Source organism: Seriola aureovittata, chromosome 11 (genome assembly GCF_021018895.1).
Source record: "Seriola aureovittata isolate HTS-2021-v1 ecotype China chromosome 11, ASM2101889v1, whole genome shotgun sequence".
Taxonomy (NCBI): Eukaryota; Metazoa; Chordata; class Actinopteri; order Carangiformes; family Carangidae; genus Seriola; species Seriola aureovittata.
This window is the reverse complement of record NC_079374.1, coordinates 5,186,512-5,213,022: the sequence shown is the minus strand read 5'-3', so window position 1 is coordinate 5,213,022 and position 26,511 is coordinate 5,186,512. Positions and strand designations below refer to the sequence as shown.

At 41.4% G+C, this 26,511-nt stretch overlaps 1 protein-coding gene across 1 annotated transcript; it reads right to left on the bottom strand.

The window, feature by feature from the left end:
• On the bottom strand, window positions 1-25,492 carry fhip1b (FHF complex subunit HOOK interacting protein 1B). The gene is made up of 12 exons (XM_056389396.1): window positions 25,128-25,492; window positions 19,923-20,425; window positions 16,439-16,843; window positions 15,894-16,124; window positions 12,928-13,173; window positions 12,378-12,545; window positions 11,392-11,471; window positions 10,559-10,728; window positions 8,348-9,739; window positions 7,207-7,385; window positions 6,386-6,548; window positions 1-5,131 (listed from the first exon to the last, which is right to left on the bottom strand). The coding sequence occupies exons 2-12, from the start codon at window positions 20,049-20,051 to the stop codon at window positions 4,821-4,823; spliced, it is 3,474 nt and encodes a 1,157-aa protein (XP_056245371.1). The 5' UTR covers window positions 20,052-20,425; window positions 25,128-25,492; the 3' UTR covers window positions 1-4,820.
• Between the last annotated feature and the right edge of the window lie 1,019 nt (window positions 25,493-26,511).

Here is a 26,511-nt window from a genome sequence, read left to right as displayed (position 1 = left end):
GATATTGCTAGGCAAAGAATTTATAAATTAATAAAAACATTCCCTTTGTAGTGTTCTTCTGACAGCTTTTTCCCACTTTGTATTTTTGTCCTTTTTTCTAATGATTTCAAAATATAGAAAAATATTTCTGACAACATTCATCATTACATTATTTTAGCATGATTTCCATTCTGTCCTGTTGATTATTTCACATACCTCTGCATTTCTGACCCTTTGCTTTTTACAGTATTTACACATTAAATCAATCCACATCACCTTTTCAGCTTCAAACAGGGGACGATTAGAGCATGTGTTGCATAGATCACAGGGGAGAAATGTTAAGCGACAAGTCAAAAGCTTTTCCAAAGAAAGAAGCAAAGTGAAAAGATACTGCACATACTTTACATCCCATGATAAGCAACACAAATCAACATATGAAAAAAAACAAAAAACATGGCACAAAGTGTAAATGAAGTGGTAAATCGGCCGTGCAAACAAATTCAAGCTTCAAACTGAGGCTGTCAGAGGAAGTGTGTGAACACATGTGCTTTTTACTGACGTTAAAGTGGAAGCTTCATCTGTCACACAGCTTTGCCACGTGAAGCTCAGCTCAGCTCAGCAATTTGAAAATATGAATTATTTTTACCCATTTTTGAGTTTAATTGTGTTGAAGAGCCAATCATAACCCACCCTGAAACAAAAGGGCATGATATATTTCCAATTCAAATGAAAGCCAGTGACATTTGAAGACTTTGGCTTGTTGTTTGCATGTACCCTTGAATAAACAAAACACACAATCTCAAGACTTAACATGCTCTGAATTCAGCCAAAACGAATAAATGTTCATCTGTTTTTTTAAGTGACGGAGTAAATGTAGTGTTCAAGTACAACTGTCTGAGATAGACAGGAAAAAAACAAAAACAAAAAAAAATCTGTGACATTACACACATTTTTGAAGCTTAGCTTTGGGTTCACCACTCAGCACCATCTTTGTCAGTTTAGAGTAAAAAAACAAACAACATTTTTATGTTATTCAGCAACCACCATGGCTGAGACGCCTGTTATTCAAGCCAACACATTCACAAACATAAGATCTGATACATTTCGCGGCCCTAACTCACTGTGGTGCACTGATTATATTTAACTGTTCTTAAGAGAGATCATTGATTTGGTTTTCTCCGTCACTTCATTTATAATGAGATTTGTTTGGCGACAGTTTCTGCTGTTAAGACATTTCTGTAACGGCTTCAGCCTCCAGATGTGGTAGTTGCTGCATTGTCAGAAATCAAAATCCCCTTCTCAAATGCAAATTAAAATGAGTGTCGGTGTGTTCTGAACAGACGACACACACCGCTGTCTGAACAGTTGGACTCACTTCTCTACCAGCAGAGGAAGCCATTTGCTGCCGTTCAGTGTTAAGGAGTATGAACAACAGCTTCCTTAAAGTGAGGTAAACCATAACAAACCATAACCATAACACCACTAAGCCTTGATTACATTTGTCAAACTCCCTGTTTTTATTATATTTAGTTTTGTTTTTGTTGAGCGCTGCACTGTATGAAGTTCTGCTTTCAGTCTGTCGTCTGACAACTCCGGGAAGAAGTCAAAGTCCCTGGTAGGAAATAATCCCCCTATAAAAACACCCTATTACAAACTTTGTCACAATTATGTCTTTTGTATTCTTAAGAATGAAAAACAAGTAAATATAAAAAAAAAAAAAATACAAACCGTAAGCAGTGAGAAATGACTGTGGGAAGTCTAGACGTGTACATGAGCTAAAATCCCATTTTCAGTCACAGAGGATCAATGCTAGCAGTTTAAATTCTGCAGCTTAAGGTTATTAAGCAGTTCCCTTCGTTCCAATGCGGCGAGAGCTTCAAAAACAACCTCGTCCTGTCGCCTTTTTAACCTTAATTCAGGGTTGTTACAGCTTGGGTCTTATTTTCATCGGTTGTATCATCTGAAATTGCTGTAGCACCAGTTAACTTGGCGAGCACAACTTTATCATCATAATTAATTTGGCCATTTAACTGCTACTGTATTACATAACAGATTATTTTGGGAAGTTATTTGAATATGGAAAAAGTGCTGCATAAAGACGTGTTCAGACAGTGCACCATTAAACTGCCTATGATTGCATAAACAGAGACACAGGGAGTTTCACGTACTGTCAGAGAGATTGTCTTTGGTGTCCACAAACGTATCACAGAAATGCATAAACCTGACTAACTGCACTGTTACTTTGCCACTGACCGAGTAAGTGATACTACTGAGGAGATGAACATTTACCATCAAGCTCAATATACGTCTGATCTTTAACAGAACTGTTTGCAAAAAAAAAAACACAATCTTGAGTGGAGTTGAGGAGTGCAGAGAGACCCTCTGGCCTTAAGGGAAACATTAATCTCGTTCTGAACACGTGGATGAACAACAGACTCGGTGAACAGATGGACGGACGGAAGGCAGTGGGTAAATTACAGCAGTGATTTCTCTACCAATTTAATTAGCCGAGAGCAAACATTCAGTGTGAAACATGTTCTTGTTGTCGCTGCTGATCTCTGCAGGCACCGGGATGACTCACTAAAACCACTAAAATCCTACAGCATGGAAGCTAATTGAAGCTCAGCACTGTTGCACAGACCAAACTACACTATTTAATTATCATTTAATTAGAAACCTGACCTTTACTGACATGCAGACACTCGTACTAATGGTATTTGTTAAAAACAAACAGTGGGGGTGTTACAAAATGTGTCTAGAAATCCTGTAGAAAAGTGAGTTACAGCAGTGATGGAGTACATTTACAAACAGGACGACCGTGGATATGGCTTTGACAAGTTGAGGAGGCTTCAACTTGTTGAGAAAGATGAAAGTTGTCAAAAAAAGAAAAAAGAAAAATGTGGTTTTCAATTTCAGAGATTAAGACTTTGCAGGATGGCAGTAGAGAGAATGGCTAGTATGTGCAAAAAGCTGGGTCACTGATGGATTTCACACTGCAGTCATACAGGTAATGCTTCATTTTTACAGGTTCTTCTCCTAACAATTTTCTCGTAATTTCCTGGAGGAATTTACCGAAAAGAACTAGAAAATTATTTTAAAAAGTTACAGACCTGTGAAATGAAGAACCACCATCTTCATCAAAAAACAAAAAACAAAAAATCTACCAACATGCAACAATTCCGAGCCTCACAAGGTCACTCAACGTTGAAAGAGAATATTTTTGTCTTGGCAAAAGCTTTTAACACTGCGACTGCAATTTCATTCAACCTCAGTCAAAATAAATTAAACGCCAATCACAACACTGGCACTGACTTCTTCCGCATCCTCACATACACATTTAATACTTGGTACCTAACAATGAAATGAAGAGATAGTAGCTGTTACACTGATAGAAATGGGTGTTAAAAAAATAGCAGCATGTTAAATTCCAAGATGAACGGTTTGGATGTTCAGTTTGGCCTGTCTCACCCAAAAAGACACTACGTTTTTCAAGCTAACTAAAACCAAAATCTATAAACTGAAATGGAAACCGCTTCTTATAAGCTTTTATTTATTTTTTTTAGCTCACACTCACACGAAGATCTGTTTATAGAAAAAGTCAGTGAATGCCTCACAAGGACCTTTTTTCAGCTGTCAGTTTAAAGTAAATGGAAATCATGACAACGCTCCCTTGAAAAACAATCCCTTCTCTTCTCGCCCTTTTTCTCGCAGACACTCGGGTCTTTAAAAAAATGAAGAAAGACTAAAATGAAAAACTGAAGTCATGAATCGTAAAGCAGTGATGCCTTTTCAATGCCGCAGCCTCTTTTATGGCAACAGGTGAATGGCTTTACCGATGGCCTGAAGAGCTGACGTCACCTTTTAGAAAGGAGTCACTTTTACAACAAACTCACACACACACACACACACACACACACACACACACAACCACAGACACACCTGCTCCCACGTGTTGCTGATATGTCTAGAAAGTGGCGCAAATGCAAAAAACAAAAACACATTTAAAACAATATCTTTTTAAAAACGGCATTAATTACCAAAAGTTTTCCAGTACATTTGTGGTGGTCGTGCTGATTCACAGGAGAGAAGGTGGCACTCTCACCTCACATCACCTCTTCCAGTTATCTCATTCATTGATGACTAGTCTTTGCAGCAGTGGAGCCTTTTGAAAACTAAATGGACACTTGAGGTGCTTGAATGTTACTGGGAGCTGTTTTTCTGTGAGCTTTCTCTATTGGCCAGAGGACAAAAGACAAAGATGAGGTTGTCGACGAGAGATGGCCAAATCTGATTGGATCACTTTGTCATTAATTGACTCGCCTACACTTTCACTGTTTTCCTGCCAAACAGTTTTTTGGTGTTTATCATTTGTTGAGGATAAAACCTTCTTCTCCTCTGTGCCGCCTGAAAGCACCCTTCCAACGTAAGAGTATCGACTAGCACCAATATGTGCACCTATTTCTAATATCTGTGGCTTTACTGTGTCACATTATACCATGACATGGTATGTGTATGTACAAGCTCCCAAATCTCAAGCATTTACTGAGATTTTCTGTGTATAGAATGTAAATATAATACATGATATGCACAATATCATATAAGTTTACAGATAAGGAAAATTCTTCCAGTCCTACAGGTATCCTATAATGATTTTGGTACAAAAATGCGACTGTTTTCCTCTTGCTTTTGTCTGTGCAGACGACCCACTTCAGTGACAGAAAAGTCTCAGTGCTCCAGTCTGTCCTCTGGTGATTGGAGAATCCTACAGAACTCTGTTTACAGCCTAAAACAAAAACAAATGGAGGCTAAGAGCTAGATTTGAAGAGTCTTGTGTTTACCGTCTATTCCTCTGCTTCCTGGCTGTGAGGGAAGGGCAGAGTGACGGCGTGCTCTTGAGCCAGGGCAGCCAGCTCTTTGAGGAACTCGCAGAAGACGACGGCACAGTAGACGGCGTTCTTCACTCGCAGCGCCTCGGCCTGCTTCTCCAGGCCAGACGCCCCTCCGCCTGCCCCTCCCCGGAACAGAGCGCTGTGCAGTGATTGGCTGCCGTCCCGTACGTGCGCAAGGGCCAGCTGAGCGGCGTGACGGGCCCGGGTGGGGCTGTTGGTGTGACGGAGGATCAGGTCTCCGAGAGATGGCTTACGACTCTTCACTGGAAGAACGAAACATTAAGTTCAGGAGTCGTTTCAAGTCTTTTGCTCTAAGAGATTCAACCTTTCAAAAGTAACAGAGTAAAATTAATTCTACGTCTTACGACAAAAAAAGAAAATGACACAAGTGTCAACTTTAGGAAACTCCTTAAACCCGATCTGTGTTGAAATAAAAATAAAATGTAATTGCACTAGCGGACTGCTCCTTCTCTGCTTTCTGATTTTTTATCATTACTTTTACTTTTTTGTTTTATATCAGGCTTACCTCTTAAATTGTATAGAAGTAAAGTTCATCCGTATGGACACATTTCTTTGATATTCATTTGAATAATTACAGTAATGTGAAGCACTTTGACATAGTGTCTTTAAAATCTTCTAATCTGTTACTAAACACCCAGAAAAACCCATTTTTGTGCCCAAGCCTGAAAACAATGTTCCCAACACCTGTTGATTAACCCTGGTCTTTTCAATTTTACAACCCAAAAATTAGAATGAATATAATTAGATACTGAACAAAAGTTACAGAGGCACAAACATGGTAGATATGAGCTTTTGCCTTATCCATTTTTTTTAATTGGCATAAAAAAGGGAATATAAGGCCTGTAGTACATTTTGTGAGAAATCACTTTGGAGCCATAGTCAGAAGTCTGACCCAGTTCTGTGTTAGCAGCTGTTGCAGTGATATGAGGATCCTAAAATTCTTCGCACAGATAGAATCATGAGACCCAGAGCTTTCGACTAATGTATAATTTAAGTGTAAATGTATAATAATAAGACTCGAGTCTAGTACAGAACAAAACACCTGAAGTGGTGCTAAGCCTCCCACAGTGTATTTTAAAAAGGTACATTTTTTATCTCTTTAGTAAATTATTTGTAATTAATTATTCTGCTTTTAATTCTCTTTAAAAGTTAAATTGTATGTAAAGCACCTTGAAACCACTCCAGAGTCTGAGTTGTGCTACATAAATAAACATGCCTTGTTTGAAGGAAAAAAAAAATTAGACTAATTATTGGAGAAATAAATTGTTAGATTTTTTTGGTTTACAAATAAAAACAGTGACTTATGAACTCACATTTTGAGGCCTTGATAATTAACTGAATCACAAATACTCACGTTAAGAGGTTTGTTTTTGTCGTTTTTCCCACTTGAGGAAACAGTTTCTGTTGCAGAACTCAAGCGTAATCAGTCCTGGTCAGAAACATTTGAAACGCACTCGTCTACGTGCGACTGCAGTTTCTCCAGTGTCTCGACTCACCTAGTGAATCCGAGCGCCGCAGGGTGGGAACAGCTGCAGGCGAGTCACTCCAGTCCACCTTGCCTCGGGCCACGAGGTACTGCTGGGCTTTCTTCAGCATGGCCGGGAAGTCCTCATGGGAGGCTGCAAACGCCTCGATACGGTTCTTCACAGAACCTAGAACCTGAAGAGAACCAGGGAACAAAGCTTCAGAGTTCTGACTGATGTTCACGAACAGACATCTTGTTCCTGTCGATTACAGTGAATTTCATTTTTGACTTTAGAGATTCTGGCACAGAAGGTGAGACAGTCCGAAGTCGTCCCCAGAGGCTGCAACATTCATTACACTCCACAATATTAGAGTCTTGAAGGGAAAGATCGTTAGAACAAATGTTACCATTACCATGAGACTGTGTGGAGCCAGGGAAAAGGCCACGGGCTCATTTGACTTGGTTTCTTGTGATTGTGAACGTCTTCCCTCACTCTGTCAAAGCTGAGGTACTAAATGTTTCACTGTCCACTCCAGCATTAGGTATCCATTCACAGTATCTTAGAATATGGACAGAAATAGAATATGGAAAGAAACTCTATATGCAAATATCACTGTGGGCCTGATGCTTTTGGAACAGGAGCTAGCACAGAAGTGAGGTGGGCTGGAAATGGACGACTACGCCTGAGAAACCTAACAACTGTTATCACGCCAATAAGCGAACAGAGAAACCTTTTTCTACAGTTTGTAACCGAGTACCTGGTTGTTATTTGTAATGCACTTAAGTTCAAAAGGGGGGCAAACAGGGCATTCCTAGGCCATTATATCCTTTGTGCTGCTGGCTGCAGTGTACCTGGATCAGTGACTTGACACTGGGCTGGAAGACCATGTTGGTGTTGAGCAGGAAGGAACGTAGGAGGGGCTGAGGATAGCAGGCCAGCTGGGCCACGATGCCCGTGAGCAGGATGTTGACGTACAACGAGTTTTGGAGCATGTTCTCCAGCTTGGCAAACAGAACCACCATGAATGGACCTGCGGAGAGAAAGATTAATGCATCACTGGATGGAAAGACACAGCACGCAACTTGAGCTGAAGTGCATGCGGATGAAGTCAGAGGTGTCTTTGACAGCTTTTTTTAAATAACCGCGGCAGCGTGGAGGCTGACAAACTGTGAATAATACGCAAAGAGGTGTTTTAGTAGCTTGTAGAGGTTACATGAGGACAGTCTGATCCGCTGCCATTCTTTTGCAATGCTGCCTCTCTGGGTAGAAAAAAATATAATCTATCCCCTATGAATAGTGGAATTAATGGAAAACTGTACCTGCAGAGACAGTTATTACAAAGGAGAAGAACGGTTTCATCTTGGGGTGAATATGGCTGCTAGAAAAATGTACGCATTAAGTCAGTGCTACTCACCGCTTCAGTGATTTGACATGATGAAACTTTAGAAAATCGAAAAGACCATTTTGAAATTTTTTGATGGCAAATTCTGACGCTTAAAGTAATTTCACAAACTGAAAAAAAAACGGAACCAGGTGCGTGTCCTGTCCTCAGGATTAGTCATTAAAAAAATGATGTGTTATGTGAGTGATGGGGAAGGATCGGCCCTTGGTTCAGGTGATCAATGTGGTAGATTATGTTGAGAACAGTATTTCAGTATAATGAAAAACATGCTTCTTAAAACAGAAGACACAGATTTTCCAGAATTCAAATAAAAATGGAAAAAACAGATTATTTTAGTCACTTTGATTACTGAAAAGTAAAAATATCAAATCCTAATAGTGACAGCGTCGAACTGTATTAGTTTTGAACTGCACTGTATCAGATTGTTACAGAAATAGAGATACACGCACTTAAAAAACCTGTCAAACATGACCTCCCTCTGAACAAGTGGGCACTAATAAGAAAAACTACATCCAATAAAATAAACACTTGTGCAAATGAAAAGTCTAGGAAATAATAACACAATACCCACAATGCAATGTGAGTCTCACCTGTGTATGGCTGAGATGCAGGCTGATTTAGTGGTCTGGCAGGACTACAAACGCCCACCACAGGCCCCTCTGCTTTTGTGTCGCCTGTCAGCTTCGCCTCCAGGGCTGAGGACAGCTGCTGCTCCTCCTCCTGCCGCTCAGCGGTCAGGGACTCTCTGGCCGTTTCCTCCTGCTGTAAGGCTGCTCTGCTGCGTTCCTTCACCCGGTCCTCCAGCTCCCGCAGTTCCTGTGTGAAGGCCTCGATGCTGATGCCTTGACCGTTGGAGTCTCCGGAGAGCTGGGAGTCTCCTGGTGCCTGCTCCAGCAGCTCCTCGATGAGACTCTCTACAGATTGTTGCGTCTGGTTGGCTTCTGGAAGCTCTGAGGATGCACTGTGCGGGTTTGAGGTGTCGCTGGTCAGCAGTTTGGTGTCAGGCGTTGGCTGGGGAATGGAGCTCTGTGAGGGAATCTGGTTAGGGCAAAGAGATTTTGCATCACTGATGTCACTGTTGCTAAAAATGGACTGTGGGAGACTGGGGCAGCTTTGGGAGGGGCGTGTGACGAGGGATCCATTTTGATTTGCATTTTCATCCAAATACTGCTGCTCCCCCAAATCTCTCTTCACTTTCTTTACTTCCAGCCCTCTGTCCTGACTGTCTGAGCAGCTGTCCCTCTGTCCCATTGTTCCATTGTACATGGCCTGGTAGCTAACAGTGATGGCAGAGGTGGGAATGTGCGGAGCTGTGGACAAGGCGGCGTGGGACGTTGATAGAGGGGTGGCTGAAGACGAGGAGGACGGGACGAGAGGAGGTACAGGTTTCGGCAGGAGCTCTTCTCTCTGCAGGCTGCGTTTCTTGGAGCGTGGTGTGAGGCTGATGCAGCTGTTTTTGCCGATCGTAACGTCCCACTCTCCGCTGTCCCGCTCCGAGCTGCTCCACTCTGACCGCGCAGCAGCCACGATGGCCGCCCTCTGCTGGCCGGGAGGAGTGTTACTGTTTCCTCCCTGCTGCAGAGAGAAGTGCTCCGGGAACATAGCCATGGAGGGGTTGGAGGTAGGGGGAGGCGGGGGAGGAGGGGCTGTGTTTGGGGAGGGGTTTTCGCCATCATAGGGTGCCGACCAATCACGGCAGGCCCAGGAGCAGAGCTCGATGTCCCGCCGAGCATCTTTGAGGTACTCCAGGTAACCCGAGTCCCACTCTAGACACTCAGTGTTTGTCTGCTGCTGGTGCATCGGGCTGTCAGGGGACATGGGGCTGGCAGGACCCGACTGCTGTGGCTCCATGCTGGTGGGGGTAGGGGAACCCCCTCCTCCTGATCCTCCTCCACTGCTCTGTTGGCGGATGAAGAAGGCTAAGCGGGACGGGGTGCTGGGTCTGGGCGGGGCTGGAGACTCTGTGCTCGGACTGTTCATTGCTACACGAAAAACAAAACACAGATGGAAGCAGGTGTTAACTTTCTAACACCATTTAACACACATTTATCTGCTTTACAAGGAAAAACACACACACACACACACACACACACACACACACACACACACACACACAAGTGACCTTTTACCAAATTTGGTCATTTTTTGCTGTCACAGTTATGTGTAGAAACTTGATCTTTCTACAGAGCCCAGCAGTTGTAAGCAGTTAAAACACTAATTTATGAAATTCTTGATATATCTCATTTGTGCACATGAATTCACAGAACATTACTTTACCAAATACACATGTTAAAGAGCTGTAAAAAAAAATAACACATTGTTGTTAGACCAGCAGCTGCCTCATCTAAATGAAGATTAAAGTGGCTGATTTATATCAGATTATTCACTGTCCTGCCCGGCTACACAGTTATATATACACTTAACTGAAGGCATCCACAGCTGGCAGAAACAGCGTCTAATGTGGTATCACAAAACACAAAACACAAAACATCAATGTGAAGCTGACACACAGCTGCTGGCCGCCCTGCTAACGCTTTGAGTGCTACTCCCGTAACGACAGCCTTCAATTTCAGTTCCTGCTAATACAGCACAGATAGCTCTTTTTATGTGTATGAACACAATATTAATCCTGACACCTACAGGGCCCCGTAGGCAAGTTTACATCCAGTTGATTAAAAAGACGAAAGCTTTTTTTTTTTTTTAAGTTTTGGAATAGCTGTTAATTGTTCACTTCATGTTTACAACCACAGCTATAAAGTGTGACTGTGTGTGCTCCTTTTCTACAGATGTCCGTTGCTCACCTTTGCCCCAGAATGCATTGTCCTCATCCCGGTCAGCAGAGGGCGCCGCACTCAGCCGGCAGCACTCTGGGATCAGCGACAGGAACTTGTCTGCCGACTTTCCATAAATGTCCGTCTCCCTGATGGCACGACGCTGACTCAACATTACATGGGTACAGGGCAGTAGATACCTGGGAGCACACACACACACACACACACACACACACACACACACACACACACACACAACACACACACACACACACACACACACACACACACACACACACACACACACACACACACACAACACACACACACACACACACACACACCACACACACACACACACACACACACAACACACACACACACACCACACACACACACACACACACACACACACACACACACACACACACACACACACACACACACACACACACACACACACACACACACACACACACACAAAAAGAAACCACTTAATTTGCATTTACACAGTTAATCTCTATCCAGGCAGTAAAACCTTAACAGACTGCTGTTTGTGCCACATTTCCTTTGGCAGTGATGTGTATTTTATCTGTTACAGGCCACGTACACACACACACTGCAGTTGAAAAGGCAAAGCTTGGATGTTCACAATATTCACACAGAATAAAATTTCTCATTTAAGGACCCCAGATTGTGATGATAGATGATGGATGGGCAAAAATACTGTGCTGTACCTTCTAGCGATCATTACCGATAGATAGTGACCGTGTGACTCATAAATACACCTTCAGTTAATCTGAATGAGTGAGTATGGAGAAAATATAAGACTTGGGAAGAGATGCTCGGACGTGCCGACATACCTGAGAACGAGCTGCAGCATGATGTCTTCACAGTGCAGGGAGAGCAGAGTCCTGAAGAGGCTCAGCGACACCATGCAGAGCTGCAACACACACATTATCATTCAGAGACTTTAACCAGCAGGTATGAAGAGAAGCTTTTTTTGTTGTTTTTTTTTAATAACATCGGTCTCACTGTTGTAATTTTGGCCAAACGACAATCAGTTATGGAGATGGAGACGCATGTCATCCAATCACCTCAGTGTACAAAGTCCTCAAGTTTCCTGTTTATACATGATCTACACCACATGGAAACAACAATGGATGGATAAACTAAACAGTTTTTGTTTCAGTGCAGTTCAACTTGTCATGAAGCAAAACAAAAAACAAAATAATTCTTCTTAGTTAAATACATTTATTAAAATGTGAAACATTTTTCAGGTGTGTTCCAGCTGTGAAAAACATGTGGGGTCCCTGTGTATCGTGCAAATGATGGTCAATACTACAAAAAAAAAGCCCAAAGCTTTGTTTCTATAGTCGTCTTTAGCTCTCTGAAAGTTGTTTTAACTACAACAAAGACGTCAGCCGTTGTGAAAGGCTGTGATCTCCGTCACAAACTTTTACACTTCCCTTCCAAAGGGAGAAACTAGACATGATACAACAAATTTCCTGTTTCTTTTAAACACCACGATTGCGTCCGAGTGACCAGAATGTGTTTATTTTGAGGGATCAGTATATATGAAACTGAAGATTATGTAAACACATCTCACTCTGGATTTCTTTGCCAACTACAAACACTGTAACAGTCAATAGATGCAGCACGCTTGATGATTTACTCTGCATGTTTGTTCTGGGGAAACAAATCATTCTGTTTTCTGCTGCAGTCATTTTCAATCAATTTTTGCTCGCAGCCCACTTGCCACCCACACTGGGTTCATGTGAGGGCCTCCAGGCTCTATCACACAAATATATATATATATATATATATATATATATGACTATACACCAACCCTTGAATTGCTGCTGATGCGCGTGAGCAGTGTGTCCAGGATGGTGTCGTTGTCGTGGCAATGCAGCAGGATGAAGCGCAGGAAGGTTTTGAGGAGGGAAGTCTCAGTCACACTACGCAGGAAAAGGTCCAGGTAGGCGGTGCTGGCGATCATCTCATCCACCGACGACTACACACACACACACATATATACACACACACACACACACACACACACACACACACAGAAATTTGTATCAAAACTGCAAATGAGGTTAATGTGACAACTGTCCTATGAATAATATGAAGTCTGTGATTAAAACCAGGCAATGACACAATCACTTCAAACAGTGTGAAATGGTTTTCTTTGACTGACTCATCTGTTGAGGAAAGTCAAGCAAACAAATCCATTCACACAATTGTTCTACTTCTCCTGCCAAATGTCTTCCAGTAACTCACGGGTGGTCAGTTTCCACTGGCACACAATTTGTTGGTCCACCTCACTCTATTTTACTTCAGGGGTCAGTTAACCCAGATCTGGGAGGTTTGTGCTTTATCCAGAGTAATCCTACCTTGTGCAAGGCAGGGCCCATGACAGGTACAAGGAAACCGTTGTGGAGGTAGTCCAGGAGCTGGTAGCGGACCAGGGGATGAGCGACTTGCACCACAGCATTGCAGAACTCCAGCGAGTTCATGAACAACACGAGGGACGACACGTTCATCCAGTCCTCCCGCCGCAGGGCGTGCCAGTCGTCTCCTCGAACCTCGATCTTCCTTGGCAGAGAGGAGTAGAGCGCGCTGAGGCCCGTCGCCAGCACCTGAGGAGAAACAGAGGCTTCACATAAGACTCCTGAGTCAGAACAGCCCCAGTGAGTCAGTAGGTGACTGGACAGCTCTCACGTAAAAATGTAGACGATTTTTACAGATCAATTACTTGATTTTTTTTAAAGTAGAAAAAACAAAAACAAAACCTTAATAAAAAACAACAGTTGAAACAATAAGATGATTATCAGTTAGTTGATTGACAGCAAAGTACAAAGTATTTATTTATTTATTCTTTATTTTATTTGTTTATTTGTTTAATCTGGAGCTGTTAGCCATCACTAAACTAATGCAAACAATTCATTTAAAAAGAACAAAAAAAAAAACAGAGATTTCGGGATGGGAGAGGACTGTGTTTGTGATGAACACTGTTCAGGCTGAAGAGAATGTGCAGTAAACAGTGAGACTCAGGCAGAGAGGAGTATTCGGTCCTTGACGCCACCTCCACTGTCCCTTCTAGGCCGTAACTGGGTCAGACTGAAGCTGCTGGAAGTAGGACGAGCAGAAAATAGCCACGCTGGCTCTTTAGCACTACAGTGAACACGCCGAGGAAGAGGATCCTGACCGCAGCATTAAACCACAGTACTCAAGATATAAACATCATGCAACACTGTTCACTCTCATAATCTAGATTAAAGGCTAAAACATCACTCAGTTGCTGTAATGTGTGAACAGATTTAGGCAGTCAACACTGGTTCTGACATTCACATGTCTTCACTTCGTACTGACTCACAATCAGAATGAAGTCCAGCAGGTTACAACCCTATTCAATAAATGTTCATACAACAAAAGCAATAAGTAAATACAGCTCTTTAATTACATCTAGTGGCAGCTGTAGCAAACTACACCAACACAGGCAGAAACCGTTCACTGGCCTTCCCTTACAAACGCCCCTTACTTTTTGGCTGGACTTACCATGGGCCAACATTACATCTGCATATATCCATGACTGAGTGAGTGACTGGGTGAGTGATGAAGCTACATCATCGAAGAGGCCGGCCGAGTATTGAGACTTTTCCCATTGGCAGTTGTTCTGTCAAAATTATTTGGTACAAACAGTTTCTACAACGTCATCGGATGCGTTTACAGCAGATCCAATAGTTCAAATTACTGTATTTCCTCAAAGAGGGGCCTTTATCTCAACTGCAGAAGGTAACGAGCCTTTATTTGAGGCAGGCTTGTATTTAAATTCCCTGTGTTTCACATGCATGATTGGTCATACAAGTATTTTAGTGTGATGCGCACACGCATACAGGGTGTAGCCTCTAGGTTTATAACCAGTCTTTTTTCTTATTTACAGACTTACTAAAAATATATAAGATTTTACCTAAAAGAAAAAATCCACACCAAGAAAACTCAAGTTCAGTATTCAATTATGTTTTAAGCGATCGCAGGTCTTTTAAAACGTGACTATGACAGAACATTTTTGTTTTCATCTAGAATGTTTTTTTGAGGTGCCTGACTCTGTGAACTGCTGTGTTTCATAATGTCGTTAAGCTTCAGTTAAATTAGTTCACTAGCCGTCCTAGAAGTTTAGACATGATGGGATTTGTGTAAAGCAGCAGCAGCAGCAGCAGCAGTAACTAGTCTGTATGAAACCGGATTTTCAATGTGTTTATCTTGAACATTAGAAATGCGTGATGTTGGCTGAGGTGGTTATTTCTTGGTGGTTAAATTTACAGGAAGTGCTCCAAGTTGAGAGAGCTGATAGGATGCAGATAAGGATGAACGGTCTGTCAGAACGCATAGTCATCTCCTTCCCCTTCCATTATCACACATCATCACTGATGCATCAGAATGAGACAGCACACACACGCACGCACACGCACACGCGCACACACACACGCGCACACACACTTTCTTAAAAGCAGCGTTGAAAAGTAGCCAGGGTCCCACATTATAAGCTGTCCTCAACTATCACATTTAAGAGTATGTAGTATTCATGTGTATATCAAACTGATGGCTCTTTTCTGTGAGAGCCAAAATCGACTATAAATAATAGATTTAAATTGGATAATATTTGCACAGTATTGCATAGGAAAGTGAATTAGAGTTAAGTCAGCTAACCTAAGAGGGGAATAAAACCATCGCAGCATCAAAGAAACTAACAAGGTTGAATTTTTCCAACTTTTGGAAGAAGCTCAGGAGGATTTACCGTGTGGGTGGAAATTGAAAACTTGACAGTATAGTGAGCATGTAAAGAATCCGTCGAACCCCAGTGGTTGGATCTCTGTTTTTCTTTGGAGTTGTGCATCATTAACAATTTAACAAGATAATTAATCATCAAGAAGTTCTTCCTCACTGGCTTTCTAAGGGGTTTTGATTTTAGTTTGATTTTTGCCCACATCAACCACATGCTGTGGCTTTACCTGTGTGTACTGGACAAAAATGTTTTTTGTTTTTTTATCGATACAATAAACAAAATGTTTTTTTTTAACTAAATGAACAAATTATATCAAATATCAAAAGTAATGAACCAGAACCACTCGGACTGGGCAGTAAAACAATAACCGATAACAATATCACTAAAGAAATTTCCCACAATAATGATAAAAGTAATACTTCTGCTTTTGGCTCAACCCTCTGCACATTGACCCTATTAGGATACAGCAATAAGGTTAAAAAGGGCCATTACAAGGGAAACAAAACTATGTGGAAACCAAGTATATGGCTGATTTTAACTGAAGACCTATTCTTAATGAGCAGCATCACTCACCGGGCAGAAGTAGGAGTTCTCAGCGATGTAGCGTGCCACGGCCTCGTGGCTGGCCGAGGCCGCCATGACCAGCAGCAGCGCGTCTCGGGCCTGCTGTCCGATGGCTCCGTCCCGGTGGATGAACGGCACAAGGAGGGAGAAGATCAGTAGATTGGTGGAGCCCTGCTGGGCTGGCGCTGCCCGGAACAACATCTCTAGAACCACTGGCTGCCGGGCCATGGTCACGCAGACCTGGTGAAGAGTCACAATGAAACACAGTACTTTAGTATGGTGTAAAATACTGATCAAACAGTACTGACAGGTATCATTCTAGGTAAGTTGTTATAAGTAACATGAAAATTGTGTTATACAATATTATCAACCAAAGAAAATCATACCTCAGTCATTTAACATGTACTGGTCTTTTTAGGTCTCAATACTCTTAGTGTCTGTTCTCAGCCTTGTATTACGATTTGCAAATTTGGCTTGAAGGTCAACAACAAACACGATCTTATTCAGAGTGTATACACACATTAGAGAAGTATATGAACTGGAGGTGAGTATACCTGGTTGAGCAGCAGTACCAGGCTGTTCTCCAGGGCTGAAGGACAGCCAAGTTCTGGGTCAGCGCAAGCTCCCAGCAGCCTCAGCAGGGGGTGGAGAATGGCTGTGTGCTGCAGCAGAGGCTGCTGGGACTGGCCGATGAGCATCTCGAACAGCTTGAGCAGGGCCCCCTGGCTGTCCGGGTCCAGGCCGCGGCGGAGGTGCCACTGAACCAGGCACTCCAGAATATTCTCAGTGACCACCAGCTCCAGTATGGGGCCCATGGGTGGCACGCTGGCGCCGCCCTCTGAGCTGTCGGCGGGCCTCTCCTCCGCCAACAGACATAACATCTGGTCTGTGTGATTCCTCACGGCTGTCAGGTCATCGCTGGAGGATGAAGGTTCGTGCTGCTCCAACACCCAAGAGACCTGAGTAACGGAACAGTGTTTTAGTGTAATATTTAACACTTAACATTGCTGTCCTTTGATGGGGAGTTAGAAAAATAACAAAAGTGACAGGTGTTTCATTCCATTTCAGCTGAGTATGAAGAAGTTTTGAATGAAGTGGGGTTTTGAGGCTTCATAATGTCATTAATCTGGTCTTCAAGGGCTTCAATTCATTTGTTTCATAAGCCTTTTTCACGGCAGACATTCTGACTCCGCACAGAAGGAAAATCACAGGTGTGAATAATAAAATTAATGATGGCTGAATGCCATTCAGCTTCTTCGGTCAAGGTCTCAGTATTGTCTCTGGCTCACTGCCACAGCAGCTGTGTCCAAAATCAATATAGGGAGTGGTGAATGAGTGAACAAGGGAATGACTTGGGACACATCTCACATGGAACTCACAGGCACTTATAGAACATGGCCTCCAGTGATGTCATTAGGAGCACCTGCGCTTCTCCTGCTATGACAAGTGAAAAGGTTTGATGTGAAACAGGCAGTTGTTGTCAGATACACTGTCAGGTCTGAAAATGTTTACCCTTTTTGTTGTGTGGAAAAATGTGTTGGCTGCATTTTTTATCCTAAATAATATATTATATATAACATATAAAAAAATCGATCTACAAGCAGTTAACTTAAACCAAAAAATTTTACAAAATATTTCAATGTAATTTTCTATTTTTTTTTTTTTTTAGATAGAATGTAACAAACTGTATAATAGGGATGTAAAAAAAGCCACAGTGTCACAACATTTATCAAGAGGTTGACCAGTCAGCATGACTACGGCCATGATGAATCTGCAGATATGCAAGCAGCTTGTGCAGATAACAGATGTATATCTTGTGTTTTAGCAGCTTGTGTGTGAGTTATGAGCATTTGGTCAATGTTGCATGACGCATACATGTTTGTACACACATGCGTTCCCACAAGACCAATATTTATTTTTTTTCATATCTCTCATATTATGTCTTATATTCTCAATTACATGTAACTAAATAATCAAGACATAAACCTCTACCCTCTTCTTAACAACCATAAAAACATGGAGGATTGATTTTTCAAAAAGCTGACCGTGTGCTCTGGGCTCCCTCCACTTAACACAGGCATGTTACGTACAGTACTAGGAATACTGCACCTACATGTCGGAGTAGGTTATCGTCTTGTGGATATGTTACAACCGATTTCCAACCTATGAAGAATATTGTCTGCTTATTCTATCACAAAAGCTCTCCTTCAACAGTCAGTAAGTATCCAGGCAAAGAAAGAGAAGAGAGCCTCCCACCACAGACCAGTAAGAATCACTCAGATGTCTTTTGTTGTCTCAGACAGTGACAAGGCTCTGTAACCTATAAACATTCAGTCAGTGACTGGGCATGAGCCAGTCACTGACTGTTCGGGTAGACCAACTGACTACTCTCATCAGCACTGGCACAGTGTGCACTTTCACACTCGGTGTCTGGACAGATAATCATTCACTAAGCTCTGTTCAGACCTGGCACTGATATCCATCTCAGGTGATCCGATCACAAGCGGCAAGCTCCAAGTACGTCAGTTCACACCTGGCATCAGAATCCTTCTCCACCTGTCTCTAGTGGCCGCTTGTGATTGGATCTCACTTCCCTGCTCTACTGGCACAAAAACATCATTTCTGTTTGCAAAGATCAAATGCATTGTTGTTTTCAGCCAGTTTGACCATGACAGACTTCAATGTGTGTGTGTGTGTGTGTGTGTGGGTGTGTGTGTGTGTGTGTGAGAGAGAGAGAGTGAGAGAGAGAGAGAGAGAGTAGAGAGAGAGAGAGAGAGAGAGAGAGAGAGAGAGAGAGAGAGAGAGTGAGAGAGAGAGAGAGAGAGAGAGAGAGAGAGAGAGAGAGAGAGAGAGAGAGTGAGTGAGAGAGAGAGAGAGAGAGAGAGAGACTGAGTGAGTGAGAGAGAGAGAGAGGTTGGGCTGACTGAATCAATGAACTGTGCAAAGCTCTTCAATAAAATATGGTTTTACCCATTTGAAATAGTAAAAAAACAAAAAATGAAAATCACATGTGTTACAGACCACCTCTGAGCGTGGTGTGAGTGATCAGAGATCAAAAGCGTCCTAAATGCGTCTTGGGTGCGTTCACACCTGTGCTTAGAGCTGTCCACATGTGATCAGATAAGCCGAGACGCATGTTAATGCCGGGTCTGAGCAGGACCTAAAAGAGCCTTAAAATTTCTCTTTCCAACTCATGGTTAACTAAAAGTCTTTATTTGTCTGCTGCTCAACCTACAACAGAGAGAAACAAATCGTGCACATTTTTTCTTTATTATCTTCTCTATTATAGCGGAGGCATGTAAACACTTTTACTGCTGAAACAATCTAACAGTTAGTTGATCAACAGGAAATTAATTTTTGATTCATCAAAAAAATTATTTTGATTATCTGTTAATAATATCATTTATTAAGCAAAAAATATTAGATAACTGAAAATGGACTATCTTTGCTTGGTTGGGCTGGAGTTTGATTTTTCTATGATTTATCAACGTTTATTCATGCTGGATATCTGCGATAACAATATCCTTAGAAAGTGTGTAAGTAACACCGAATCTTTAACTATGTGCATCACACCTTTGTCTCCAGATATGACTGAATTCTGAGAAGAAGTAGTCGATTCTGACCCAAACTCCTGCAATCGGGCGCTGAAGGTTTAAAAGTACCTTAATTGGCTCCATGTGGTGTGTGTCACAGCCACTGCTGCTGCTCCAACTGCTGACATTATAATCCAAACCACTTCTTTTGAAGGGTGATCACACCATGTTCTATTGAGTGCACACACAGTTACAGCGAGCACTTTAAAAAATGTGCTTTGGGCTGTTGTGTTAATATTGTTTAACCGGGGGCTTGTTTAAAAACCTTTCAGGTGGCCTGTAAACTTCATGGTAAAGCAGAATACAGCAGATATACTGTGTCTCCACATCTCAGATATGAAGTTGGTGAGTAAAATGATATAAAATGAAAGCATGAGTATTTATCACAACAAAATATGTAATTTCATTCATAATTCAAGGGGAGATGTAGATGTCTCCAGCTCACCTGTCTCCAGTGGTTCTCAAACACCATGAGGCAGGTCTCTGGGTCAGCAGTGCAGGGGCTGGAGGGGGCAGCACTCCGGCCGGACCGACTCCCGGGACCCCGTGGGTTCAACCTGCTCAGCCAGCTCATACTGGACCCGGTGGGAGGCCGGTCAAAAGTCACAAGAACTCAAAAGGTGGGGGAGAAAGAGTTCCCGTAAAAGGTCAGAGTAAAAAAAGAAAGCAGAGAGAAGAAGGGAAGAGGGGAAGAAAATTAAAAGATGATGTGGGAAGGAGAATGAGAAGGGGAGGAGAGAAGGGGGATAAAGGGGAGGGAAAGTGTATCTAAACAGAGAGGAGGAGGTGAAGGAGGTCGCCTGAATGGGCTGTCACTGCCAGTCAGTGTACATCTAGGAAAAGCCCACTGCTGCTTTAGAGACTGTGTGACCCTGTCCTCCCTGTAGACCCTGTCATCCAGTCTGAAGCCAACTCCACTCCATAGCCAGTCAGGACAGGCACTCCGTGCTGTGTAAACAAACAAAAAAACAGAAAGTACACATCAACATGTAAACTTCAATAACAATCAATAACATTTTCCCAAAAGTCTTTTAAAGTTCCCAAAATATAACTGTGCAACTGTGTTTTTGTCAAGTCTACATTACTGTATTTCCTTTTGTTTGGGCTCTGAAAATGTAATGAACGGCTACTATAACTAGAGTGGTTACTGTGTATGTTAAGACTGCAGTGGTTTCGCATACACTTAATATATAAAGGATGACTGTGACTCAGCAAGACACCGAAGCCTAATTGCTCCCAGAGGCTAGGCCAGAGAAATTTGAAATTGTCAAGCGCTTTGAATCAATGTTCTAACACAGGACATTTACTGTGGCCGTCTCTTAAAGTTTGAACAAATTTAAAGTAAAAATAACCAGATGGGAACATCAAGAATCCAGTGCATCAAATATCTGAAAATCAAGATACTTAATCAAATTCATGAAAAAAAAAGTAAATCCATTATTTCCAGGAAGAGAGCATGAAATGGTCTCACACAGCCAGGGTTATTAAAATGATAGCTACCTTAATGTAAACTGTACTGCTAAGTCTCTCTCAGCGTGCACTGTCCTGCCCTCCAACCCCACAAAACACCCCTTCATTCAGAAATCAATCATTTGTGCTGAAGGGCTTCTATATATTTTTTTTTCTGTTTTCCTAAACAAACATAAGTCAGCCTCTACAGTATGTTGTTTCCAGGGAAACCATTCAGTCCACCTACAGCCAGTCCACCTTCAGCTTAACATGGAAGTCCCTCACTATTAGGGATGCACTTTTTCTGCTTTATTCATCTGCCAAGTTAATAGCAGATTAATCATTAAAAGCTTATTAAAAAAACATGAAATGCACAAAGTGTCACTGTCAACTGACATGTCACCCCATGTCACTCTTGTCAATTGTTTGAGCTTTACTTTCACAACTGACATGGGTGAGTTTTTGCCCCTGGATTATAGGAAATTCAGTATTTGAATCAGAACTTGAATATAAGTTAATTATTTAAATCAAAAATATTGCCACCCACCAAAAATTGCAAACAACTTTTTTCAACAAACTGGACAAAGGGCATAAATTAGAGACTGTATATGCAGGAAACTTATAAAATTTAATCCACTCTTGTCAAGCAAAACAAATGCTGATATTAAATAACAACATAAAATTGCCTGCCCAGACCTCCAGATTTAAGGCTTAGCTGTTTTTATTTGAGAATATGAGCAACTCTCCACCTTCAGAGCAAAATTGTATATAGTCTGTTCTCTGTAAGTGAAATAAAAAAAAAATGGGCTGAGCAGTTTTGCATTATATTGCAAGGGAGCTACGAGGAAAGAGTGAGCAGCCGCAGTGAACTGATGGGGAGGTGCAGGCATCAGGTGAATACTCAAACCTCCAAAGTATCATTTTTATCAGACACACCTTCAGCAATGAAACTTTGTCACATTGAAGAGATGCAAATTCATTGCAATATCATTAAAGTTCCTATGCCCTTACTTTACTGCTCTCATAATTCATTTCATAGAAGAGAGGCTCTCTCTGTGTTTCTTTGTTTTCTTTAAATGGGGTAAGGAACTAAGTAAAAATGCTGATGAAAATCTTTTGAGTATCAAATACGCTCTAACAGTTTTAAAAACACTCAGTTTTACAGCAACATACAGTAGCTAAATACACTACTTCCACATTGTACCGTCACATCTTCACAGCTCCAAAAATATCTGCCACAAGTACTGTATTTAGTGATTTATTGTCGGGATTATTTAGAAATGACTGAACAGATGGATCAACAGCAGAGGATTATGTTGCATTGATGCCTTTTTTATGCTGTGACTGTGGGTTTGCTGCTCTCCTCCATGAACAAGAAGGCTGCAAACTCTTCAGAAACCGCATTTCAAGCCTATTTGATACTCAAAAGATTGATTATCAGTGGTGTATTCCTTTACGAGAAACCATATTATCACAGTTATTTTTCTGCAGGGCAGAACTGATTTCACTATCATGCCTTTACTTTAAGGTTAATGTCAAAAACAGCTTGAAAATGAGCTTGAAATCCATGTCTGTGAGAGTCTTAACTTTCATCTGTGTTTGAATAAAAGATAACTCATAGGACCCCTCTGGTGAGTCCAGCGAGGTTCAATAGGTTTGGGAGTTCAGTGTCATGGTGTTAAACTGGATGTGTAGATAAGTACATTTTAAAGTCGTTTACAAATATATTTGTCATTATTTGTGGCTACATGAAGTGGACTCAAGTCGAATTGGGTCAGACAGGAGTAACAGATTCAGTGACTTCTGGTTCGACTTCCCTAAATCAATAAGGCAACGTGCTTTTCTTTTTTAAACTTCTCAGACAGCAGCTGTATGAGTATCACAAAGGGCACTGACAAATACAGGTCAAATGTACCGTCCGTACTTTTAGTGATTCACAAGCCGTCAGTGGGTGAGTCAATGATAAAGTTAATGATACTTATTCTGAGACAATTCAGTCTTTTCCTTAGAAGCTTTAAACAAATCTATAGCTAGACATGGAAGTGGAAAGAAACTCAGCCCACAAAGAGTCAAGACTGAGATATCTACTGCAAAATGACTCTGTAAATAAGCTCACTGAAAACACAGTCTGTTATGATTCACCATAAATGCAATTACCTTTAAAGCACGTCAGCCAGTCTGCCTCAGCATTTCCAGCTAATATGAACTATACCACATTTCAAAATGTCTTTAATTTCCAGGTCACACACACACACTGCATCATAAAAAAGAAAAACCATAAAGTGAGTTCAAAGTTCAACTACAGATTCCACAAAAGGGAGGCTGCCTCTTGAGTTTGTCAAAGATTAGTGATCAAACACACCATAACGCAGCTCATCTTGACTGTTATAATCTCAGAGCACAAAGTCTACAGGCCAAGATTTTCTCAGACGTTCAGACAGACTGGGAGTTGAGAAAAGCTCCTGTCCAAAGATTGTGTGATTTCCTAAAACGTACACGCTGACAACCACACCTGCTTTCTGTAGCAAATGTCCAGGTGTGAACATGTGTGACAACAGGCAGAGTCTTCCAGGTCTCTGCTAATTCTGTCCGTCACATTCTTCACATTTCTACATCTGTCTTTATCCGTTCTCAATGCTGAAGCACACCGATCACATTTGTGTCTGCAGTGACAGAGGCAGTGAGCTCTGACAGACATGAGCTGATACAGACACCTGCTTCAGATATTTTAAAATCACTTTGGTAAACACACTGTACTGATCTCCTGTACCAACAAATACTTCCGCTCTGTAACCACCATCCCTCACTATGACAACCAGCCTCTCAACCCACTTTCAAAGGTAGTTGCCACCTTACAAATGTCTGTAGAACTGCCTTTAAGTACACTGTTATGACAAACCAGGATACAACACACACATTAACAGGTGATACATCATAAAAATATTTTCATACTCTACTTAAGTGGGTTACTTTTCAGTTGCAGGTCTAATCTCAAAACTTTCTTCTATACCTTACATGTTTTTCTATAGAAGTCTTCTTTATATTTAGTGTCATCAAACATCCCAAATGCAAAGTTACATTTGTCTTAAAGTGGCTGTACAAGAACTTCCCCTACATTAATTGCAGTATAGGGCTGCAACTAATGATCATTTTTAATTTATCAACAGCTTATTTTCCCGATCAGTCGATTCATAATTTGCTCTGTGAAATGCAGAAGAAAAAAAAAAGGCGATATATTTAAATTGCTTATTTTTCTGAACAACCCAAAAGCCAAATATTCCATCAGTTAGACTAAGAAACCAGCAAATAATCACATCTGACACGCTGAAACCAGTACATCTTTTGGCAGTTTCGTTTGTAAAAATAACTGTTATTAGTTAATTATTAGTTCATGATTAACTGACTAGTCATTTTATCTAATGCATTCTTAAATGGCAAAATATTGTGAGCACCTTAGTACATTTTTGAGCTAGGAAACAGCGCTGGCTAAGGCTGTAAAATATGATTGAATAGCTAATAATAAGTGGACCTTGAGTTAAGACTGTCTAACTAGACTAGCTATGATTTAAATCAGGACACATGTGATCAAAGACACTTTTGAGTCTGACTGAACACTTAATTAGAGTGCAACTTCAAGTATTCGCCTTTGACCAAGAGTAATGATCTCCTCATTTTTAAGTGTATTTAGAAAACAGATTAATGATTAAAGAGTTGACTGCTTTAGAAACATTTCAAGAAGTTAAAGACTGAGCTGTCTGAGCTTTAGGAAAAACACTTATTTAATTCAGGACGCCAACGTTCACAGACGGTATCATGCTCTGCGGTGTTTTGGGTCATGTGTCCCCTTCAGACTGACAGACTGTTAGCGTACCTAGTTAGCTTTGAGTGCAACCATCAAATAGCACGACCTTGTCTTCAAACTGGTCGGTTTGTTGACGTTATCCAATTAGCATTTGGGCTGTACATCTGATCTCGGAGTCATCACCCTGCACCAGATCTCATATTAGCCAGGCGAAGCGGCTTACGTTGGACTCCACCGGAAAACAACAATCAATGCATTTCAATTGCGAGATGATGTAGCAAGCTAGTTGATAGTGCAAAGATAACTAGCTAGCTTAGAAATGTCAACCATGTATGTAGATCATTTATCTAGGTAACGTGCTAAAGATCTTTAATGCTAGGTAATTTTTAAGTTACTTACCTTGGGTGTTTGTATTTGTCTCAACAGTTTGTTGCGAGGTGCTGTCCACGGATACCTGCTAGCTGGTTGCTAGTACGTTAGGGCTAGGTTGCTAACGACTAGCTGCTAATGAATTCCACAATGTCAGAGCAGTTAACGGATGATCAGCGCGAAAATAACCTGGAGACAACTGGCGTGCTAGACCAAACTGAGCCGGCGAAGCTGACAAATTAACCACTCCTTCATTCGGGCTGCTGTGCATCCTGTTAGCGACAGATAAACATCCCATTTGATGATTTCTCAAACACTCTTCCCTTTCCCGCAGCCATCTTACTTTAACTCCTCCTACACGGCTTCTGTGACTCACACCTCCACACTGCTGCTCCACACTGCTGTATGAAGGGTTTAAAGTGCCAAAATTAAGCAGCAAACACCGTCACCCGGTTCATACTAACACTGTGAAGCGTACACTGTGTTTCTAACGCTGATAGGGTTTCAGTTTGGCTGTTAGTACTGTACAAGAAACTGTTGACATTTAAATCGATTGTGATGATGACTGAGCATCATTCTTTACACTGGTAATAAAACGATCCCAACTCAAAGTCCACTTTTTTCTGGTGTTTCAACTGTCTTCATCAGTTTTCTTCACTGTAATGGAGATGGATGTGTTGATTTCGTTCATATGACTTTGCGCATTCTGTGTTGGCAAGTGGCACTTCAGTTATTGAATAGGTTAATTGCACTTCAATAAAGTTGGGGGAGTCACACAAACAGATTTAAACACAAGTGGTCAAAATCAAAGCAGCAGAGGCCCAGACTTAAATCCCAGCAAGCTTCAAAAAATGAGGGCTTATTTCCCCTAATGCAACTCAACAGTGTCTTTTATAGAGAGGCAAAATGACTAAAAACATCAGTCAGCTATGGTTATAACTAAAAATGCAGCCTAGTAATTTAAAAACAGCTATTGAGGTTTATATATTTTGGGGATGTAGGGACAAGTGGTCAAGGAGCCAAGGAAAGGAGCCTTTCCTATGTCTATTCAGGCATAATCATAACCCAGGTATGAGGTTATCTACTTCACTGTAAAATGGGATAGGGCATCAAATTACAGATATTAAAGATATCTATTTTCACTTAAACATCACATTTGCTTGTTTGATCTTTTTGTAAACATTTCATTCTGGCCAGATTTCTTTATTAGAATAAAAGTAATTATATAGCCTTTTTTAATTTTAAATTCTATTTTCGGTGACATATAGTATTTAAAAGTACATGCAGTAGACTCTGTATGTTTACTGACAGTGACACATTCTCTGTTGTTTGGGCTCTGCACTCCAGTCATGTTGTCTCAAGCAGCACATCTGGGATGTGCAGTAGACGACCTCTCTGGTTTTCTAGGGGAAGG

Excerpts from the sequence above, each read along its gene's own strand:
- fhip1b (XM_056389396.1), bottom strand. The coding sequence starts at position 20,051 with ATGAGCTGGCTGAGCAGGTTGAACCCACGGGGTCCCGGGAGTCGGTCC. Across the intron at positions 13,174-15,893 it reads AGAACTCCTACTTCTGCCCG|GTGCTGGCGACGGGCCTCAG; the intron begins GTGAGTGATGCT and ends GTTTCTCCTCAG. Across the intron at positions 7,386-8,347 it reads TGCATCTCAGCCATACACAG|GTCCATTCATGGTGGTTCTG; the intron begins GTGAGACTCACA and ends TTCTCTCCGCAG.